General features: G+C 40.9%; 2 protein-coding genes across 4 annotated transcripts in view; one reads left to right on the plus strand and one right to left on the minus strand.

Moving 5' to 3' along the window:
- Positions 1-4,522: 4,522 nt before the first annotated feature.
- Positions 4,523-10,966, minus strand: LENG9 (leukocyte receptor cluster member 9). Its single transcript, XM_075190484.1, has 2 exons — positions 10,726-10,966; positions 4,523-6,294 (listed from the first exon to the last, which is right to left on the minus strand). Exon 2 carries the CDS (start codon positions 6,276-6,278, stop codon positions 4,959-4,961), a length of 1,320 nt encoding a protein of 439 aa, XP_075046585.1. The 5' UTR covers positions 6,279-6,294; positions 10,726-10,966; the 3' UTR covers positions 4,523-4,958.
- A 59-nt stretch (positions 10,967-11,025) lies between these two features.
- Positions 11,026-22,657, plus strand: part of LOC142107222 (immunoglobulin superfamily member 1-like) — a 196,929-nt gene continuing 185,297 nt past the window's right edge. For all 3 annotated transcript variants that reach the window (XM_075190482.1, XM_075190483.1, XM_075190481.1), the window contains exon 1: positions 11,026-11,136. The gene's annotated coding sequence lies outside the window, so the exon portion shown is untranslated. The remainder of the gene's footprint in view (positions 11,137-22,657) is intronic.

Consider the following 22,657-nt stretch of genomic DNA (forward strand, 5'->3'; position numbering starts at 1 on the left):
CGGGGGACCCCCCCCCCCCCCCACACAATTTTGCCCATATTAGCACTAGGCTTGCGGTACAAAGGTTAATATTGTTGGGGGTGGGGCATGCTTTTTTTTTAAAAAAAAATAAAATAAATATTTTTTACACTGTATTGAGCCGGCAAGCACGGTGGACCCACAGACTGCTGCAGGAGCTGACAGGTACGTACATATCCTGCAGAGTCCTGTACAGTAGAGCAGAGAGGGAAAATACACACCCATAGTCAACAAGGAACAAATCTTGAGATCCATTCCTTGTTGACTTTGAGTGTAAGCAGAGTCTTACTACTCCCTGCAGATATTTGCTATAATGACTCAGGTCTATTAAATTTACTAATGTAGGTGGTGACCCCTGGGTGTTACTATAACTGGCAAACATAATCAGGCCAAGTGGTGGAAACGTTGAGAGTGAAACACTATCTGGAAACATTAATTGACAGATCACCTAATTATCTTATGCAAGTTCACTAAACCTCACCAACACAGGCACCGTAGTCAATCGTGTCTCAAGACATTAGAAACCCATTCAAGAAAAGAATGAAGGTATCTACAAATAAGTATGTTATTAATATACTAATGTAAAACACTGTGGGGCATATTCAATTCCGATCCGATCCGCGGTAACGCCACTTACCGCGGAAAATGTGCAGTACTGCCGGTAATACGGTATCGCAATAACGCGGATTTTCGTACGCAGCCCTAAGGGCTGCGAACAAAAAAAATCCACGTTATTGCGGTACCGCGGATTACGTTCGCGGCCGTTCCGGCGCGATCCCGCGAATCGGGATCGGAATTGAATATGCCCCTGTACATTTAAGTCCTGGTTACCTTGTAAAATTTACAGTTTTCAATTTTTAATGATGGCCGCATTTTTTTCCGATAGTGGTTTCTGCAAATCACTGTATACGTCTCTGGTTAGTTTGAGTGGTACAATGCCCCCATGCCTAGCAGCATAATAGTACCAAGACTGTCAATGGGTGCTGTGACACTTTGGGGCAGAAATTCTTTGTTCAAACTGCTTGGTGTGAATGGTGCCGAAACAGCAGCTTAGCAAGTCTGAAGGTTTGTAGTTTGATCATGTTAAAAATTGGGATAACGATCTGTAAACTGCTTTGTTAACCTGTGGTTTTCAGCCATCTTAGTGCTGGTTTGGCCTTTAGTAAATCTGGCAGTTTTGAAACCAACAGAAAAAACGCAATAAAACCAGCGGTTTGAGCACATGGGCCTTATTCATTAAGGAAAGTCAAGTAAAAAAATTGAGCAAGTAGTCTCCTGGACAAAACCATGTTGCAATGCAAGGGGTGCAAACTAGTTTTCTATTTTGCACATAAGTTAAATATTGTGTTATTCATGTAGCACACAAATACTCGATAGCTTATTTGTACACTGAAATTTAAAGTTGATATTTGTGTGCTGCATGAAAAACAGTCAGTATTTAACTTATGTGCAAAACAGAAAACTAGTTTGCACCCCTTGCATTGCAACATGGTTTTGTCCAGGAGACTTCTTACTCAATTTTTTTTTTACTTAACTTCCCTTAATGAATTAGACTCATGACGTCTGGTACTATTTGGCACTGTTACTCCTCCTCATTCTCAACTTTCTGGGTTGATTGTGGACAGGAAACTCCTGAGGGGTAATAGTATGGGCACCTTAGGTACATGATGGTGATAAGTGGGTAAACATGTTGACCTCTGCAAGCACGACAGATGGGTAAATGTATTGGGCATTGCTGATATATTACAGAATATTCAGTATTGATTAGTGGTAAAAAAAATCACTAATAAATCCATCCTGATGGCCGGCAGACAGGCCTCTAGGAAGCTGTCTGTACCGCCTAACGGGTAATCAGGCCGTGTCTGCATTCACCAGAATTTGAACCCTTGTCAAAATAGTGATCAATACATCACTATAGGACATTAAGTTACAATACTCGCTGTAGTTTTAACAAACGCTGGACTGTGTTGCATTTTTAGTCCGCCCTTTGTTCAAACGGTAAAAGTTATTGCAGTTTTCATAGTATTCCATTAATCACTATTTTGACAATTGTTCAATCTACACTCACCTCTAGGATGAAGCGCTGAAGATTGTATCACAGGCACTTATTAGTCCACTTGTGAGTACAGATCCTTAGTGTGTTTAGCAATGAAATATTGTACACAGGGCTTCTGAGATAATATGAATACATATATTTATATCAAGTGTGTATTAAAATGAAAGTGTCACCTTGCACTGTCCCACATAAAGTTGTATTTATATATTCTGTGAAGAGTTTGTATGTTCTCCCCGTGTTTGCGTGGGTTTCCTCCAGGTGCTCCGGTTTCCCCCCACACTCCAAAAACATACTGGTAGGTTAATTGGCCGCTAACAAATTGACCCTAGTCTGTCTGTCTGTCTCTGTCTGTGTGTTAGGGACTTTAGACTGTAAGCTCCAATGGGGCAGGGACTGATGTGAGTTCTCTGTACAGCGCTGCGGAATTAGTGGCGCTATATAAATAAATGATAATAATAATAATATTCAAAAAGTATATTGTGCCTTAGGACTTTGCTCTCTACTGTCCTGTTTGATTGTGCAATTTTTATTCCCGTTTTTCCTCTGAACAGATATATGGAAGAATATAACCTTGTATGTAAAATATATAGACATTAAAAATCAATGAGGCACTCGAAAAATATTTATAAAGTTGCACGCTGGTTGCTTTTATATGGGTGACATCCAGGGTTTACGTTTAATATCCTTATATTTTACAGTAGGTGTCCATTATTTCTTATTGCTTAATTACAACTTGGAACAAAGTAAGTTGTAATTTAGTTTTAGGGAGAGTTGTACATACCTGGGGTGTTCAGTTCTCCTGAATTTGGAGAGGACCTGAAGCCTTCAATGGTCCACCCCTATTCTATACTAGTTCTATGGTCTGCTTTAAACAGCCAGAGATAATGTCAATGCCCCTGTTCTGTTAGCTTCACTTTCACATGCACTGGGGCTATTTATGCGGAATCATTTTATTACCACTTTGGCAGGTCACTGTTCCAACTCCCTCGGAGCATAGGAGAAACAAAAACCTGACTGAGCATTGTAAAAGAGCACAGATCTACCACCCTGGGGGGTAAATCTTACTTCTTTATTAAATCACCTCTTTTCTTTAGAAGTATGGATCGTGATGCTTTATTGGCATTATACTTGTGACAAGTAGTAACCTCAATTGAGATAAAGATCTGTTTAATCAGCTCGGTTTTTAGCAGCATGCGTACACAGCCAAATTGTAGAGATTCAATCCTTTGGCAATTGGGTTTATTAATCAATCCAAAAGAGGGCACTTCTTGTTTCATGGTAGGCTCCTGACAACATATATACAGGGTAGCACAGTGGCTGGATGGTTGGCGCCTCTGTCTCGCGGCGCTGGGGGTCATGGGTTCGATTCCTGGCAAGGGCCTTGTCTATGTGGAGCTTGTGTGTTCTCCCCGTGTTTGCCTGGGTTTCCTCCAGGTCCTCCACTCTGGAGGACATACTGGTAGATCATCATCATCATTTATTTATATAGCGCCAACATATTCCGTAGCGCTTTACAATTGGGGACAAACATAGTAAACTAATAAACAAACTGGGTAAAACAGACAAAGCGGTGAGAAGGCCGCTGCTCGCAAGCTTACAATCTATGGGACAATGGGAGTTTGACACATGAGGTTAAGTCTACATTTGCAGTCGGCCCAGCCAGACTGCAAAGGTAAAAGTGACTCATAAGCTAAATGATCCCGTCACACAACAATGTTGGTCAAGGGGTAGTCGTATAACGGGTGGTAATAGGGTAATGTAGTGTGGTTAAGAGGGTGGTTGAGGAATATTATAAGCTTGGCTGAAGAGATGGGTTTTCAGAGAACGCTTGAAAGCTTGTAGACCAGAGGAGAGTCTTATTGTGTGAGGGAGAGAATTCCATAGAGTGGGTGCAGCCCGAAAAAAGTCCTGTAACCGGGAATGGGAGGATGTAAATTAATTGGCTGCTATCAAATTGACCTTAGTTTGTGTGTCTGTATTTGTGTGTTAGGGAATTTAAATTGTAACCTCCAATGGGGCAGGGACTGATGTGAGTGACAAATATCCTCTCTGTACAGCGCTCCAGAATTAGTGGCGCTTTATAAATAGTTGATGAAGTTTGAATAAGCTATTCTAAACTTACAATGCTACTGCTGTATGCGTGGAGCTCAAGCAGGGAGGTATCATACACAATTGTCTGTCGTCCTACATTTGTAGAAATTAACGTGGATGAAATCATTTTTAAAATCAAAGGTATAGCAACCACCTACACACACCAGTGCCTCAAGCCCTTAGTGATACCACTGGTTCCTAGTGAATTAATAGGATGCCTTCTAAAAATGACTGTAGGTAGTTAAACATTACCTCTTGAAGTCAAAATATATACGTATAAATATAAAAGTAAAAAGTAATAATCACAAATACAAATAAATATATGCTTAACAAGCAAATAAGAAATATTAGTGAATGTTAAATGATGCCTTTTTAGAATAATTTATTGGTTGTTTTATGAATTTAAATAGCTTTATTAATTTACTTGCTTGCAATTACAGCTCTGTGATGCTGTGCACTCTTATCTGTAAAACAAAAAATACCTAATATGACGCTATACGCTGCCACATGCTTTTTCCCTAAATACAAATAGCAGGATAATAAAAATAGTATTAATCTTTAAGATCGTTGATTTTATCAACCTTCACAAATCTTCTTAAAAATATATTATATAATGAATATATTTCATTACAGTGTCATGTACCGATATGTAGAGGATCATGTGTCCCCTAGCGTAAATTTAAATTTGGTTGCTATTGGTTACAGTACATTTTTGTAGCTATCTGTGCACTTGTTTTCATAAATGTTATTCCATTATGTCTTGTGCATTACAGTGCAATCATGTACTAATGAATTAGTACAGAGGTAATTCTAAAAGCGTTGTGTAGAATCCATCGGTTCGTCTTGAGCTTCCAGCATAACAGAAACTAAGGCTATCAACATGCTGCGTCCCAAAGTGAGTACATTGGACAGTATTGTAGACCTCTGGTAAGAAAAGAAGACTTGTATTTCTACTTGCGACATTCCTTGGGACTTTTGCTACAGTCAAATGGAAGCTGTTGGACTGCGGTGGATCTATTATTCTCAAACCTTTACTGCAAAAACTTTGGCTTAGTGTACGTACGAAACTAGCTAACCCTGGCACAGGGACGGGTTCCAAATAGAGCACGCGGGAATGAAAATCTTTCAGTCGCTCAAAGCTTAGGATGAGACTTGGAGGAAGAATACGTTGAATTTCGTTCTTCACTTCGTGAAGGACTGTGTGAGCGATTTCCATGTCGTCTGAAGACTCCAAGTGCAAGAGGCACAATGTTACGTGGAGTTCTGGCAGAGGGATACAATAGTCTGACATATCTGGGTTGTGTTTCAGGAGAACATTTTGTACTTCTTTGACAGACTGTCTCACATCTTCACTGCTAATACGGGCTGCTATAAAGTGTGTAGGCCTCAATTTTTTAGTTTTCCCCTCTGCCAAATAATTACTGCAGTTATCCTTACATGCTCCATCTTCATCTTCCAACACATCCGGCTGCTCTGGTTCACCTCCGTCTTCAACATTCTCCCTTTCAGCTGGTCTCAAAGTTTCGTACTGTTCGATTATGTCTAGGATTGTCAGGTCGCTTCCTGATGAACCAAAGACATTGTCTGTGCGACTGGCCTTGTCCCACACCACCAAATCATGATATTTGAAGTACTGAATGCGATGCTTTGGTATGGCAAGGACATCAACTCCGATTGAAGCCAGATCTTCCCAACAGAAAGCGGAGAATGGTTTTTCGATCGTTCCCAAAAACCTATCGAGGTAACCAACTGAAAAATTTTCCGTTGGCAAATTTCCGTCCCACTGAATTCTGGAAATGACATCAGTGGCTGTTTTCATTGGGGGTTTTTTCTCCTGTGGCTCAGACGCATGCTTAGCTTTGCCCGTTTTATCTTTATTTAAAGGTGGCTGTGCTGAAGCTTGAGACAAACGTGTGTGGGTGTTCCTGCATCTGTTTCCAAATCGGCAACGTCCAATGAGAAAAAATTGGCATATTGTAACCTCGGGTTCTTCTTCCAGGTTGTCTGACATTTCACTTGTCTCATTGTGTGAGGCCACTTCTTCCATGACGACGTCATTGTCTACCCCCACAGGTTCCTTTTCGGTGTCAACTTTATTTTCGCCACTGGCCATTTCTTGGTTCTGGTCACTGTACAAAGACAGAACATGAAAATGAAGGGTATATTGTAGAACAAACAAGGCTCTGTGCATGGCCTTTCAGAGATAGGATTCCGACTTCTTAATAAACCTGCGTGCACAAGGCTTTAGGGCAGGAGTAAGGAGAATGAACAGATATAAGTTAGGGATGTGGGGCCTGATTCATTAAGGTTCTTAACTTGAGAAACTTCTTATTTAAGTCTCCTGGACAAAACCATGTTACAATACAAGGGGTGCAAATTAGTATTCTGTTTTGCACATAAGTTAAATACTGACTGTTTTTTCATGTAGCACACAAATACTTGTACACTGAAAGTGAAAGTTGATATTTGTGTGCTACATGAAAAAACAGTCAGTATTTAACTTATGTGCAAAACAGAAAACTAATTTGCACCCCTTGCATTGTAACATGGTTTTGTCCAAGAGACTGAAATAAGAAGTTTCTCAAGTTAAGATCCTTAATGAATCAGGCTCGCGGTCATTTTTCTATGGCCAAAATTATTATTTGCGATATTTAGGGGCACATTCAATTAGCAGCGATGCATGTTTTCCGATACTACGGTACCTCAGCATTGCGGATTTCTCCTCGCACCAGTAGGGAGGGGAAGGGGGGGGGTGGCAAAGAGAAATCCGCACTGTGACATCTCTGCAGAGTGCCTTTGTGACCTTTTCGGAGGCACTCAGCGACTAATGCACCTTAGGATTTTTGAGTAATTGTATAACCCTCATGCAAAATGGGTTATTGCTACACAGGATTGGTGTTTTACTACGCTTTTGAGCTGGGAAGGGGCTTGCAGGAGAAAGTGTTTGTATACAACTTTTTGTTATTGTTTATATGTACAGGCATAGGACCTCTAATCTGGAAACCCGTTGTCCAAAAAAAAAAAAAGGATAGAAAAAATATTTGCTGATGTTCAGTAGTAAAATCATACACGACCAGTGAGAGATTCATTTTCACTGTGAGGAGCACTGCTAAAAAGATAATATGGAGGGAAGGAGGAGAATGCCATGTACAGCGTGGTAAATGAAAGGGGTAATATCTGTGCTGTTTGTATGGTCTCCATGTGTTTGCGTGGGTTTCCTCTTGGCGCTCCACAATCCAAACACACCTTCTAGTAGATTAATTGGCTGCTCTAAAATTGACCTTAGTCTGTGTGTTTGTATGTTGGGGAATTTAGACTGTAAGCTCTATTGGGGCAAGGACTGATGTGAGTGAGTTCTCTGTACAGCGCTGCGGAATTAGTGGCGCTTTCTAAATAAATAAATGACACTGATGATTGAGATGTAATCTGGTAAATTTTAGGCATGGTGCTACAAACTACAGAAAGCCCCCAGCAACCAGAAGTCCCAAGCATTCATAGATCCCATGTCTGCATATATTTTACTTTGCTATTTTCTCACTAGGAGGGGGCTTTGGCACAGGATCCTATCCTATCCACATTTACACACAACTCATTTTTAATAAACATCTAATACCGCGTATGTCCCAGCTACCTGTAAACACAGGATAATGACCCTAGATGTAACTTTAGACTTTTAATTATTGGCTGTCTATACGACTGCCTACCTAAGCTTTGTGTTTAGTTCCTGGGTTACAAAACAACAGGAAGAAAGTCGTACTGAAAATGGGTGGCAAGATAACAGAATTATTATTATCGGATTTTTAAATATGGACAATCATATTATGCAGCGCTGTACAGAGTCATATGAAGTCATTTACATCAGTCTCTGCCCCATTGGACCTTACAATCTAAATTCTCTACCACACCCACACACAGAGACTAGGGTCCATTATGTCAGAAGTCAGTAAACCTAGCAGTGTTTTTGGACTGTGGGAGGAAACCGAAGAAAACCTACACAAACACAGCACAGTGGCTAAGTGGTTAGCACTTCTGTCTCACAGCACTGGGGTCATGAGTTCAATTCCCGACCATGGCCTTATCTGTGAGGAGTTTGTATGTTTTCCCTGTGTTTGCGTGGGTTTCCTCCGGGTGCTCCGGTTTCCTCCCACACTCCAAAAACATACTGGTAGGTTAATTGGCTGATATCAAAATTGACCCTAGAGCCTCCCTCTCTGTCTGTCTGTCTATATAAGGGAATTTAGACTGTAAGCTCCAATGGGGCAGGGACTGTTGTGAGTGAGTTCTCTGTACAGCGCTGCGGAATCAGTGGCGCTATATAAATAAATGATGATGATGATGATGAAACACGGGGAGAACATACAAACTCCGACAAGGGCCCTATCTGTGTGGAATCAACTCATGACCCCAGCACTGTGAGGCAGCAATGCTATCCTCTGTCCAATATGGTCGCCCACTTGTGTGGGCTATTCCTCTGAGGCCCCATTTGTTACTGTCACCACCCTTACATTATGGTTGCAATTGCCAGAAAAATCAATTCCCTTTTAGGAACAATAGAAACATAAAAGTGGTGATTTCAGGCCAAATTGCTTCTTAATTGAAATTGATCGTTGTGGCAACTCTGCATAATATGAATTATTATTACTAAACATGGTGAGGACATATTTTCAGGCTGACTTTTAGATCTTAATAAACAGCAGCAGAAAAATACCCCTGTAAAAATCATGGCACTGTGACGGTTCCTTAGTCTCTACAAACCAGAAAAATATAATTAGGCTGATAATTACATAATTGATAATTAAGCTTATACTTTTCCCAGTACCATATCTAGCACATGTCCTAAAAATAATCCATTGGCATGCGTAATGTTTTACAGTAGGTGCCTAATAATTATGTAAAGTTATGGTATGTTCAGACGGCAGGAGATTTTGTTTAGCGAATTTAATGTTTTTTGATGCCTAAGAAATGGTCCCAAGTTGCCCCGCTAGTCACTTGAATGAAATTGTAGCCCAAATAATGCTAATATACATAGGCAAACCGAGGTGAGGGGGTTCCTAGTGCCTGGAAAGCCCCCTCCAAGCCTGGGGCACTGTATAATTGAGGTGGCTGGATCCTGCCCCCGCTTCACACGGCTCTGCTTGAAAAGGGAGAGCTACATGCACTCAACAGTAGTGCACGCAGCATTGCCCATGTATATTATGGGGATAGGAAGAGCTGGAGAGCAGCCAAGCACTGTCTAATATTATAGCCACGCCCCCATGCATGCTGGTCACGCCCACTGGTGGCGTGGTGTGGACACCCCCCTCTACAAATCCTGCGTTTGCCCCTGATATACTCCTATAATTTCTTGGAAACACCAGGCAGAGTATAAAGTAACATGAAAGATATAAACTGCTGTAGCAGTTTTCTAAATAGGGAAATCAAATACATGTCTGGACATGTTACTGATGTAACTAAAGCAATAGAAGATCATGACAGCTATTGGATCCAGTGGCACAGGATATCCAGCAAAACAAAGAGCTCATTATAATACTTTATCTTTACATTGATTTATCCAGGCAGCCACAGAAGGCTGTCAGCCTGTCATATAGTTCAATACCCTGCCTCTAACTGGAAACATCATTACTTAATTGTAGTATTGGGTATAACTCTGGGATGGTACAGAACTTCGGTGTGTGTTGATGTGATTAGAGAACAGAGAACCCTTTTTAAAAATGTTACTATTGGACCAATCTATATATATCAATCAGAAGCATCAAGAAGTTTATATAATTCCCCTGGAACTGTGATTTAGTAAATTGGTAATCTGGTAAATTAAAAAAGGACTTTTAACTGCACAAAGATTTTTTTTCATATCTATTTTATATATGTCCATGCTGTAATGGGGAGATATCTGCTAATGCAGAGTTAAGCAACATGTGGATCTGGGACTTATTGGGGCATATTCAATTGTCGGCGGAAACGCCGAAAATCCCACGGTCCGGACACGATTAACGTTATTAATCGTGCGCGGAAAAACAGTTAATACGGTAATTTACTTGCTGGATTTTACCGTATTAACTGTACTAGTTTTAACGCCGCGGAACTTTTTAACAATTGAATATGCCCCATAGTGTCACAGCAGCTCAATGGCTGTCTTGCAGGCTGTCATTGTCTTGCTGTCAATGTCTGTCATATCAAATGTTTAATAATACCTGGTGGCCTTACAACAATTGAGTATTGAAAAGGTGATCTGCGTATGGTAATAGAAATACAACTAATTGACATATACCACACAGTGGGCTTGTTCATTAGTGATCACATCTGCCGTTTTTTGCTTATTTTAAGCAAATCCACCCTGTGCATGCTCAGAAACGGGAGATAAGAAGCAAAATCTACTGCCTAAGTGAAGAATTTCTTAAGTTAAGATGAAAATCCATCTTAACTTCACTCTTATCTCCCCGTTTCTTCTTAAAAATAAGCATCTTAACTTTTGCACAAGATAAGATCACTAATGAATCAGGCCCAGTGTTCGTACTCCTTTAGGATGGTTTACAGCAAAGAATAAGTTTTAATGCATTTACCTTCTGATATAGTTGGTGCAATTGACAGGACTGTCTGCAGCTTCCTCCTGTGTCCTCTTCTCCACACCTTCTGCTATACAAAGATTGCACTTTAGCTGAAGTCATTAGCTATGACTCACCTCCTGCATCTCACGTCATGTTGTTTGCTGGTTACAAAAACAAAACATGGTACAATATAGGAAGCATTGAGCTGGGGCTGACAGCCGACTGGTATCATAGAGGAGAACGGCCATACAGAACGGCTTCCCAGGGAGGATTTCTGGGATAGGTGACATGCAAACGTCTACCACTAGAGGGCAGCTTCTCCCTCACTTCCAGATTTCTCTGCATGAAATAATATATTAGATTCCAGATGAATTTTGGCAGAGTGCACTAACCTGATTGAAGCTGTCACCTCTGGTTAGGATACAGGTAGGTCTTGTTTTTTTAGTTTCATTTATTTCAGAGGCATTGATTGCATTCATTGTTGCCCACATTTTAAAATAGTTTCTTTACTGTGGAGCCAGGGAACCACATTGCATATAATACTATCTTTGGGGTTACTACTATCTATGGAGTTACTGAATTTGATTATTAAATGTTTTTTTTTGGCATTTTAAATACTACTATCCAATGCATATTACATTTAAATCGCAGAAAATAAGAATAAATGGTAAGATTGCATATACCGTGCAAAAAAAAGTTATATTGTGATTGGTCAATAATTTAAAATAAGTTTCTTTTTCTAGGGACAAAAATCCCCAGCAACAAATGAGTTCGAATTGAGACTATACCTAGTAATATAAGTACAGGTGGCATTGCATCCAGCATTGGAATTACATGTAAAATACTCAGGTTCAGTAAATCATAGCATATTATATACATCATGCAGGTAAAGACCAGGGGCTAGAATTACTAAACTGCAGGTTTGAAAAAGGGGAGATGTTGCCTATAGCAACCAATCAGATCCTAGCTTTCATTTGTTTAGTGCATTCTACAAAATGACAGCTAGAATCTGATTGGTTGCTATAGGCAACATCTCCCCTTTTTCAAACCTGCAGTTTAGTAAATATACCCCCATATGTTAAGAATCATATCCAGCTCCATGGAAAAGAGATATGGTACAGTGAGTTGGTCATTTAAAACTGCACATATATTAACTATAAGTGCTGAATTGTTATCAGTTCAGCTGCAGTCTTTAATACCTAATTACAATGCTTTGGGTGCAGCTTATGCACCTGAAAGGTGTTCAGGTGCTTGGTAAGAGTTTCTACATATTGTTTTTTGTAATAGAATCAAATACTTTTAATTTGTATAATGATTAGCTCTTTCTCTGTAACAGATCTAGAATAGAGGTAAATGTGGATATGATACTTGGATAGGTTATTGTTTTTGTTTTCATGGTTTCATTTAAAAGAAAACAATAACAAATGATGTCTTATCTGTATTCATTTGCTTGAGTTATAACAATAATATATCCCACAAAAGCGATATTAAGAAATGTATCACGATAAGGATATATGGTATGTATAAGATAAATATATATATATATATATATATATATATTCATTTACACACACAAATAGGGGCACTCCCAGTGCAATAGGCTTCAGCCCAGGTGACATGTCAAAGGAAAGATGTACAATCCCCTATACATAGCTTGCAAGAAACAACTGCACTCTGAGGACCCATCAACATGGTTCAATAAGCTGTAAGTCCACTCATTGTAAAACCATAGATAACATTTCTGCCCCATAGCGGTCTTAATAGGAGTATTGATGAGTTCTGAGAGTGTCCTTGTCTCTTGGTGTATATATATATATATATATATATATATATATATATATATATATATATATATATAATAACGTATATGGAGCTTCTTAGCAAGTACTGCAGCACTTAAATCAGAGGCTTTGACCGAAGACCTCTCTTCAGGACCATTGACTATCCAATCCATCTGTCAATTTATTTCTCATGGGACACACTGGAATCCAGGATGCGTTTTACCTTGAATTCCTGTTGGTGAGCAGTCAGAAGAAGTGGTTTAGGACAAGATTAAAAATCTATCATGGCCTGGGTGTATTCCAGGGGAGAATATTAAACAAACCAAAGATAGGATGGAAGCACTGACAGGCTTTCCAATCTATCTTTTATGCATACTTACCAACATTTTTTTTTTTTCTTCCGGGAGATGCCGGCTGGGACGTGGGCGTGCAGGGGGCGGGGCTGCGAAATCGCGTCATTTTGGCCCCGCCCCCGTGACGGAATGACGCAAATCGCGTCATTTTACAGTGGGGGCGGGGCTAAACGCCGCGATTCCGGGTGAATCGCGGCGTTTAAACTAAATTTTTCCCCCTTCCTATCAGGGAGATTGCCACACTCGTCCGGGAGACTCTCGCAAAATGCGGGAGTCTCCCGGACAATGCGGGAGAGTTGGCAAGTATGCTTTTATGGTACATAAATAGCAGCTTCCCCCACTCCTCTTTGCTCCTCTCCCTCCTCTCCTCTCTCTTCTCTGCCCCCACCTCTGTTCTTTCTCTCCCCTCCTCTATATAAGGACTAACGCATCTAATTCATAACCTCCCATTTTTAATCACACTTACTTGACATGGATAATCAGAAATGCTGTAATTTCATGATCTTTCATCTATGTTTTCTCCTCTTATTTTTTTTTTTTTCCAATATATTAATGTGAAAGATATATAATCGTACTCTTCAGATATTCTGGGCAAATATATTCACTACTTTTAGATATGTTTTCTGTGTATAAGATTAGATTATCAACTTTTTATATGTTCATTACAGATTCTTATGCTGAAAAAAAAATGTTTAAAAAATGCATTACCAGATGGTAGAATATTCCAGCTTGAAGACTTAAAAAACAAAAACAAAGTTTGTTGTCACAGAGTGTGAGTGAAGTCATAGGGGCATATTCAATTAGGATACTGGTCCACGGGAACGGGCTGCGAAGTCAATCCACGGTACCGCAATAACGTGGATTTTAGTGCGCACCCCATAGGGTTGCGTAGGAAAATCCACGTTATTGCGGTACTGTATTACCAGCAATACTGCGCAGGTTCCGTGGTAACGTGCTTTACCGCAGACCGGAAACCTAATAAATATGCCCCATAGACTCTCTCTGTTGCTGGCTCACTTGAGATGTGGAGTCCAATTGGTGGCTGATCTTCACTAGAGACCCTCACATACAGTTGATAGACTTTACAATGAGGTGTCCATAGGTTGCGGCCAAGGGCTGGCTGGGCTTTGGAGCATCCTCTTGGGCCGGTCCCATAGGGGGCTACCTTCAGCCGAGTCTCTGGGTTAACTGCATTTTTTTCCTTTAAAATGTTCTTAATAGGCTGCTGAGTCCAGGCTTTCCTCCCAGGCTAAAATTTGCCAGCCGTCCCGTGGTTGCGTCCCCCACGTTCACCCTGGTAATGGGTAGAAGACAAGCTGGTTGGTAACCGAGTTACAGCCACGCAACCAGAGAGCAGACACAGGAATTGTGAGAAAATAGTAGGTACCATGCGGAATAAAGCAAGCTACAGCAGCAAAGTATGATAAGGCATACAAATCTATTGCTCAGGCACTGGAGTGTGCACTGAGCTGTCCTTTTAAACCCAGCACTGGCTGGCATCACCAAACATGTCGGGGACCCAGACACACAGGGAGTGTGGCAGGCCTATAGAGGCAGGACTGGAAGCGAGGAGTTGGTAAGGGGCGTTTCTGAGAGCAGCACTTTACAGTATGCTCACTATTGTGGATGACCCCTGGATATCATCTAATTGGTTTTAGTGGATAAAGTATATGGAACTTCTTCATATGAAAGGCAGCAAATAAAACAGAGGCTTTGACCGAAGAACTCTCTTCAGGACCATTGTCTATCCAGTTTCCCATGGGGCATCCTAGAATCCAGGATGTTTTACCTTGAATTCACTTTGGTAGGCAGTGATAAGTGGTATAGGAGACATTTAAATTGATTAGGTAGTAATGGTTTGAGAAGAGAAACATGGAAGGCATTTGGTGTGCGTAGACTAGGAGGAAACTTAAACCAAAAATAGACAGGATTAATTTCATACACAGGGCTAGATTTACTAAGCTGCGGGTTTGAAAAAGTGAGGATGTTGCCTATAGCAACCTATCAGATTCTAGCTTTCATTTATTTAGTACCTTCTACAAAATGACAGCTAGAATCTGATTGGTTGCTATAGGCAACATGCCCACTTTTTCCAAACCCGCAGCTTAGTAAATCTAGCCCAAAGTCTTGTAGGGCATAATGAAACAAGGAGCTAATTTGAGAAATGGAACTTTGTGTGTGACGTATCTCCTTGACGTAACAAAGATGATGATCGACAATGTTTATCAGTATCTCTTGTAACAAACACAAGATGTAAGGAGTGCAATACGTTCTTAATTCCACACATCTTGGAGATAAGAGATTGAAATGGAATCGCTGCAAACATGGAAACAGGAATTGGGAGTTTAGGATGGGTACAATAGAAGATGTAAAATTGTGTATTATTATTCATGAATATGATTGTTGTGTGTGAATTCTGCCCAAGGAAGCGTCTTGGTGTCTTGAAACACAGGTCTGTATAACACGCTGCTCTAAGCAGTGGTACTTTTGAGGCACGCTGGACATTTTTAATTCCAGTTGTGGGCTCTTCCTGTGGCTCCACCACACATTGGGGTTGTTCCTGGTGATGTCAGCAGGCACTGGACTGTGGTTTCTGCCTGTTTGAATCTCAATTGTCAACCTCGGCTCATGTGACCTTGCCTTTATCCACTTGACCCTTGATCTTTGACCTGCCGTTGACCACATCTGGGTCTCATTCTATCACCATTGGTTTGGTAATAGTCAGCTTAGTCACTGCTTAGAGGACTTAAACCGGGGATCTTGACCTGTGGTGACTCACTGCAAGACAACAGCTCATCTGTAATATACTCATACCCTCACCAACTCATTACATTGGTGATCCTCAGGGCCGCAGGGGATTCTTAAAGCATTCTTTTTATCCAGTTTGAGATGCAGCCATGGAGTTTCACCTCTGAATGTGCTAATGTAGCTTCTGCCTTTTGGAAGTTTTTTTTGTTTATAAATCTGGTCAGGTTTCCTTTGCTTCATCAATTTTGCTGCTATCAAATTCTGCACCTTGGCCATAGAAATCAAAATAGCAGGTCATGACCTTCCTGTTTCCCTCGATGAGTACGTCACTCTCTGCAACAAGATAGATATTCACTTCAGGCAATGTTTGCAAGAGCAGCAGCAGTTTCTGTATACGTTTTCTTTAGAATCGTATTTCCAGTGTGACTACATGATTGGTTTTCTGCCTCCACTTTACAGAGACTTGTTCATTCATTCTTTACTTTTAAAGGTAAGGCCAGGGGTGGTCTGCACTGAGATAAGATATTAGAAGCAAGCGAATAATGATGTTTACCTATAGGAACCCCTTATCCCATAGAACTTGCTCAACATGCTGAACCGTACTCAGCTGCCCCCAGGTCTTAAGCACGTAGTATTAGTGTCTACAGCGCAGTCTTGTGGCACAACTGAAGTGTAATATTGGAGACACTATAAACTGTATAATAAACGTCACTCACAGGTGTCCAGATGTCCAGGAACTGAGGAAATGCTGACTGATGGAGATGGTCAGACAGAGGTAACAACCAGTGGAAACATACCCAAGAATAATGTAAGAAGCAAGTGGCAGGCAAGTAGCATAATCAGGTCCAAGCACAGGATTAGGGGCAGGCAGCATGCAAATGGCGTAGTCAGGTCCAGTACAGGGTGGGTGGCAGGCAAATGGCATAGTCAGGTCCAGTACAGGGTCGGTGGCAGGCAAATGGCATAGTCAGGTCCAGTACAGGGTCGGTGGCAGGCAAATGGCATAGTCAGGTCCAGTACAGGGTCGGTGGCAGGCAAATGGCATAGTCAGGTCCAGTACAGGGTCGGCGGCAGGCAAATAGCATAGTCAGGTCCAGTACAGGGTCGTGGCAGGCAGCATGCAAATGGTGTAGTCGGGTCCAGTACAGGGTCGGTGGCAGGCAAATAGCATAGTTTTTCTGTGTACCGACCCCACCTTGATCTTAACTTTGTCCTGAACTCAGTCCTGACCTACAATTGGAATTTTGCCTACTGAAGTTATCCATCTTCCCTATCTGCCTACCTGGATATGCTTACCTACACTTACCACACAGGATGAGCAAGCCAAGAATAGTCAGAGACAAGCTGGTTTAACTATGCAGAATGATCAGGAATCACTTGAGCGGGGAATCCATAATACTGAAACAAAGAGTATATCAGGCTGTCGCTAGTTACAGCCCTAAACCAGAAGTTGACAGCAGGAGCCAACACTCCTGTGAGGTAGTGCTGGCCATCTTGGTGAAAAGCAAGTTCATGTGCAGCGATGACCTCTGGTGGCTGGAGATGGAATTGTTAGAGTGATTTCATGTACAGTAGTGGCTGGAGCGGGAAATATTAGTCAATTCCTAACATCTAGAGATAATTAACAAGTAGGGGGCATTGTAACATATTGTTCCTTGTAGTGCTACTTACAGAGCCAGCCAGGCCCAATCCATTCTAGACACATCTCCATGCTCTGTCACCTTTTCTCTTCCTGTGGCATGGCTGCATGTTGAGGTCATACTTGTTGATGTCCTTGGAACTTTTTTGCTTATCTTTGTTTTTAGTGTTGTTATTCCTATTTCTTGTCCAATATTTTGCCAGTCTTGCTTATCTGAATCTTTATTACTTATATTTACCTTGATGTACTTAAACGTACCCTTTGTTTCAGCCACTAACAGTGGGTATATTTTGACCTTGTTTGGAGTAGTATCTGGAATAAATCTATGGTACAGTCAAAAGGATAATGAGTTGATAAAGTTTCAGTCTTGTACTTGCAAAAGACAAAAGAAGAATACACAAAAGGAAGAGATAGTTACATATTTGAAGCAGCTATGGGAACAGGAGAATGGGGAAAACTCAATCTAGCCAAGTATGAAAATAAAAAAAGATTCCAGAACAGGACTTGAACAGAGCTCCAATCGATGACTGTGTGATGTTATTGGAGCCAAAGTAGACCTAATATCACCAGATCCAGGGTTTTTGAAATAACATCATGTATGACCAAGTTATTACTCAGAGGAATATGTAACTCAATTTGTAAATTGGGGTCAAAAACCCTCCTAGAATTTTACTACCATCATTAGCTGTTATATAAAGAGGCTTTTGAGGAGTAACGACAGATACATGATGTCAGGATTGTAGACTGAATCTAGGACATGAACGGTGGTAGACTAAGGATGTTTAGACTGTGTACTTGTTTTCCTTGACACCCTCTAATTCATATGCTGGACATTCATTAGTGTTGTCAAGACTGGACTTTTGGCTGTTTTGAAGGGTTCATTCCCTCATTACCGGTTATAGTGTTTGCTACCCTGGTGTTTGTGCTCTGTATTATTCTAGTCTTCTTGTGTTATACCCTGCTCGTTCATTGATTATTCTGTCTGAAACCGATTCTGACCTCTGCTTGTTTAACTTTACTCTTGGATGCTTCCTGCACTGACTTTGGCTTGTTATAGGATATTCTGGCCTGCCACTCTCCCCTGCTTCAGTTTGCACTGACTTCAGGGTGTTACAGTTATTTTTATTTGCTTTTCTCGCTGACTTCAGTTTGTTATAGGTACTCTGGTTTGCCCTTTGTACTGACTTCATATTTATATAGTTCTTCTTGCCTGCTGTTCTCGTTCACGTCAATTTGTTACTGGTAGACTTGTTTGCCGTTTGCACTGAGTTCAGTTTGTTACAGAAATTCTGGCACTTCCACTGACTTCAGATTGTTATAGTTCATCCTGCCCACTACTCACACTGACTTCTGTTTAGCTATAACTTGGTTTTCTTGACATATTTATGTATTGTTGTTTTCTAGTTTGCTGTTTAGTATTATCAGGGTTTAGTGTTTTATGTTTCCTTGTGTGCACCAGCCTATAGATATAAACCTAGACTATTGCACAAGACCAGGGGGCATCTGAGTACCGGTGAGACAATCTAGCTCTATGGGTCACAGGGGCTGCTATAGGACAAAACTTCAGTTCTATAGGTTTATTTAATAGCTGGTGTCAAAGGTGGCGGTCAAATTTCCGAAGTTGCAAACATCCTGCGGACATGAAAATGCTGACAGGGTAAATGCCGACATTTCTATTTGCCGACACTCAGAAAATGCAGATGGTGACATTGTCGAAAATCACAATGCCAACATTAAGCGGTAGATTCAGTTCCCTGCGTTGTTCTTTATAACAATACGGCGTGCACACTTACTATTACTACGGTAATTTCAACGCAGATTTTTGCTTGCAGCTCATTCATTCTTCACACATCACACTCATTAACCGCCTTGTTATAGCTATCCACATGTCCTTAGGAATTTCGTTATCTTCTGTGACTCTGAAACGAAATATTCAGTCTCAGAACGAACGGACAAATTATTCCATCTACATTATCCAAATTATAATAGTAATACGATTGCCTTTAGACAAAGAAGGTCCAATCTTGTTAATTTCAGACCCATGTCATTTAAACAGCTTGGCCTGGGAAAAAATTTGATGATGAAGTCTGCTGTACATTTTTGCCTATAGGCTAGATTTAAGTTGGACATCTCTCGAGACACTTGCAACTCAAAATACAGTTGTAAAAACCCACGTGTGCAGACGCTTTCTTGCATGTATGTTCTTGACACATTTTAGCATCCAATTCTAAATGAAGCCCATGGGCATCAGGGAGAGGGGGCAGCTAAGATTTCTGGATTTGGTTCTGATAAAACGCATCTTGTCTTCTAAATCCCACTGTATTTTTAGCTGTTTTTTCCCTATGTAATAGGAAGTGGTATAAGCCTGTCTTTTAGTTTCTGGTTGACTCTGGCTATGAAACGAAACAAGACAAGTTAAAATCTTGTGTGAATTTTGATATAAACGTGACAAGTAAAATGTCTGGAAACCTCTCCTTGACCAGGACACTACAAGAAATATTCATATTAGTGGTGGATTGGCCAAGAAATAGAAAACAAAATGTTTTTGTTTTAATTGTCTGTCAAATTGTACAGTAAGATTTAATGGGAAAAGTGTCCCTTTAAGGGAAGCTGTCACATACACATGGCGGAAGCCGCCATTTTGTAGGCAGGACTTATTATTAGTATAGTATTCATAGTACCATTCACACTGTACATTATACCCCAGTGAGGTCAGAGACATACTTTGCAGAGGAGCAGAAGGTTGCACATGTATAGTGGAGGAGTTGGGCAGAGTGATGACATTCCTAGCGGGATACAGAGTAGACACTGCAGAGTGACATGTTATGCCGGGCTGTGCAGAAGGGAGATCTCGTTTCTACAGAGCCAGATTACTGAAAATAGACAAAGGAGTGCAGAGAGTGCGTTTGTACTTTTTAGGGATGTTCCATGCTGTTTGGAGGGGTACACAACCATTTACTCTCTGCAAAAGGGGCCTGATTCATTAAGGATCTTAAATGAAGAGGATTCTTATTTCAGTCTCCTGGACAAAACCATGTTACAATGCAAGGGGTGCAAATTAGTATTCTGTTTTGCACATAAGTTAAATACTGACTGTTTTTTCATGTAGCACACAAATATCAACTTTAAATATCAATGTACAAATAAGCTATCAAGTATTTGATCAGAACATCAAAATTTTGGGTCCATGGCCAGGAAATTGCCCAGACATTAATCCCATTGAGAAGTGGCTTCTTTGCTGGCCTTCTAGACACCAGGCCATCCTCCAAAAGTCTATTGACTCTTTGTAAACACTTAGGGCTAGATTTACTAAGCTGCGGGTTTGAAACAGTGGGGATGTTGCCAATAGCAACCAATCAGATTCTAGCTGTCATTTTGTAGAAGGTACTAAATAAATGAAAGCTAGAATCTGATTGGTTGCTATAGGCAACATCCCCACTTTTTCAAACCCGCAGCTTAGTAAATCTAGCCCTTAATGTAATTGTCAATAAAAGCCTTTGACACTTATTAAATGCTTGTAATTTTACTTCAGTATACCATAGCAACATCTAACAAAAAAGGTCTAAAAACACAGAAGCAGCAAACTTTGGGAAAACCAATATTTGTGTCATTCTCAAAATTTTTGCCCATGACTGTAGTTTTGTGTAGTGATGTCACATCTACTGTAACAGACATAATGAGAGTTATAAACCTGACACAATCTGCCCAAGAGACATTTGTATTTACTGATCTTAAATAGTTTTTGACGGCATTAAACTTGCTCAAATAATGGTTTGACATAAACAACCCTTTTACCATAATTAATGAATTGAGTTCAGGTTAATTCAGTCAGAAAGTCAGTGCTAAATTCCCAAGCAGATACCTCTCCAATGACGTCTATGCATGATGTATATATTCTTCCTTGTAGACTCTTCACATCTTGACCTTGGCAATGTGTTATCTTTGTCTTTGTGTAAGATTCTATGTGTTTATCCAAGTACCTTTAAAGATGGTGCTTTTCATGTGGTCTGCAGTAATAAAAGTGGAGCACTTCAATTTTAGCTGTTCTTTCCAGACCCCATTACACAGATCTCTTTTGTAGTCACATTGCACAGATGGTATTTCCAGGGACATTGCACAGAATCTGTTTCAAAAACTCCATTGACAGCCATTTTGCACAGACCTCAATGTCGAACATATTGCACAGGTCTTATTGTCAGTCACACCGTACAAACCATGTCGTCTCCATTTGGTTGGAGCTTAGTGAGATTTACAATGGGGCTGACTGAGGTAAATCAGTGAATGAGGTTGTGCACAGAGGCTGTGTATGTGACTATCACTGGGATGCTCTGGCATTGTATTGTGGTCACTTGGATACTCTCTGTATTGAATGGTGTCATTGGAATGCTCTATGCAAATTATTATTATTAATTCTCCTTGGGGATGCAATGTGCCGTATTCAGACTCACCCGGAGCCTCATATCTTTTCAAATTCACTATCAAAACTCACCTTTTCACACTTGTCTCCCCGACCCCATCCCAAGACAATTCCTCCCCCCTCCTACTGCCCCTTTTACTCCACCTCTATCGTCTGTGTTTATTACCCTAATCCTCTTAATGTTACCTCTCTACCTCCTATCTCCTCACTCAATTTGTAATGTTTCCTTTGTTCTAGTTGTGTCTTCGTGTAGTTGTTTTTTCTATTGTCTCTTGTATTGTTTTTTTCTGATTTTATTGTTTCTCTTGTCACTTACTTATCTGTACTTTCTTGTTTATATTTTGTTAACTGTGTGGCGCTGTAGATTCTGTGGCACCATATAAATTAAATGATGATGATGATAACTTATTCCTCACTGATTTAATCAATACCATTTTTTATATGCAGTCTCCGGTCTATATTGATTGACACCATTTTAGTACAGTTTTTGTTTTGTTATCATTCATGGTCAGTAAATAATGAACATAACGTTTCCTCTCAGGTGTCCTGATTCCAATTTTGGGGGACTGTCCTGCTCAGCCAGGAATTTGAGGAACAGTTGGGAGATATTTGCCAATCTTCACTTTCCTTAAATGCTGCGCAGGCGCGGGCTGGGAGAGGGAAGCCCGGGGGGCACACAGACGGCCGCATCACATGACACGGGATGCGGCTGCGTCATTGATGACGCGGCGGCATCCCCTGTCATGTGACGCAGCCGCCTGTGCGCTGACGCGGCCGCATCTCATGTCATCAGATGTGGCCGCGGGTAAAAAGTTGATATGTTCCATCCGGGAAGGGGGGGGGGCGGCCAGCCGGCCTACCCCCCGGCCCCCGGGCCAGCCCGCCCCTGATGCTGCGCGAACCAGTTAGTGGTGGGTGCATCATGTTACAGAAGGGGAGAGGTAAATGTAAGTATTTTGAGGGAGGCACTACCCATGCCTCCGGCTGCATGGTACTGGCTACAACAGGT

Source organism: Mixophyes fleayi, chromosome 11, assembly GCF_038048845.1.
Source record: "Mixophyes fleayi isolate aMixFle1 chromosome 11, aMixFle1.hap1, whole genome shotgun sequence".
NCBI lineage: Eukaryota > Metazoa > Chordata > Amphibia > Anura > Limnodynastidae > Mixophyes > Mixophyes fleayi.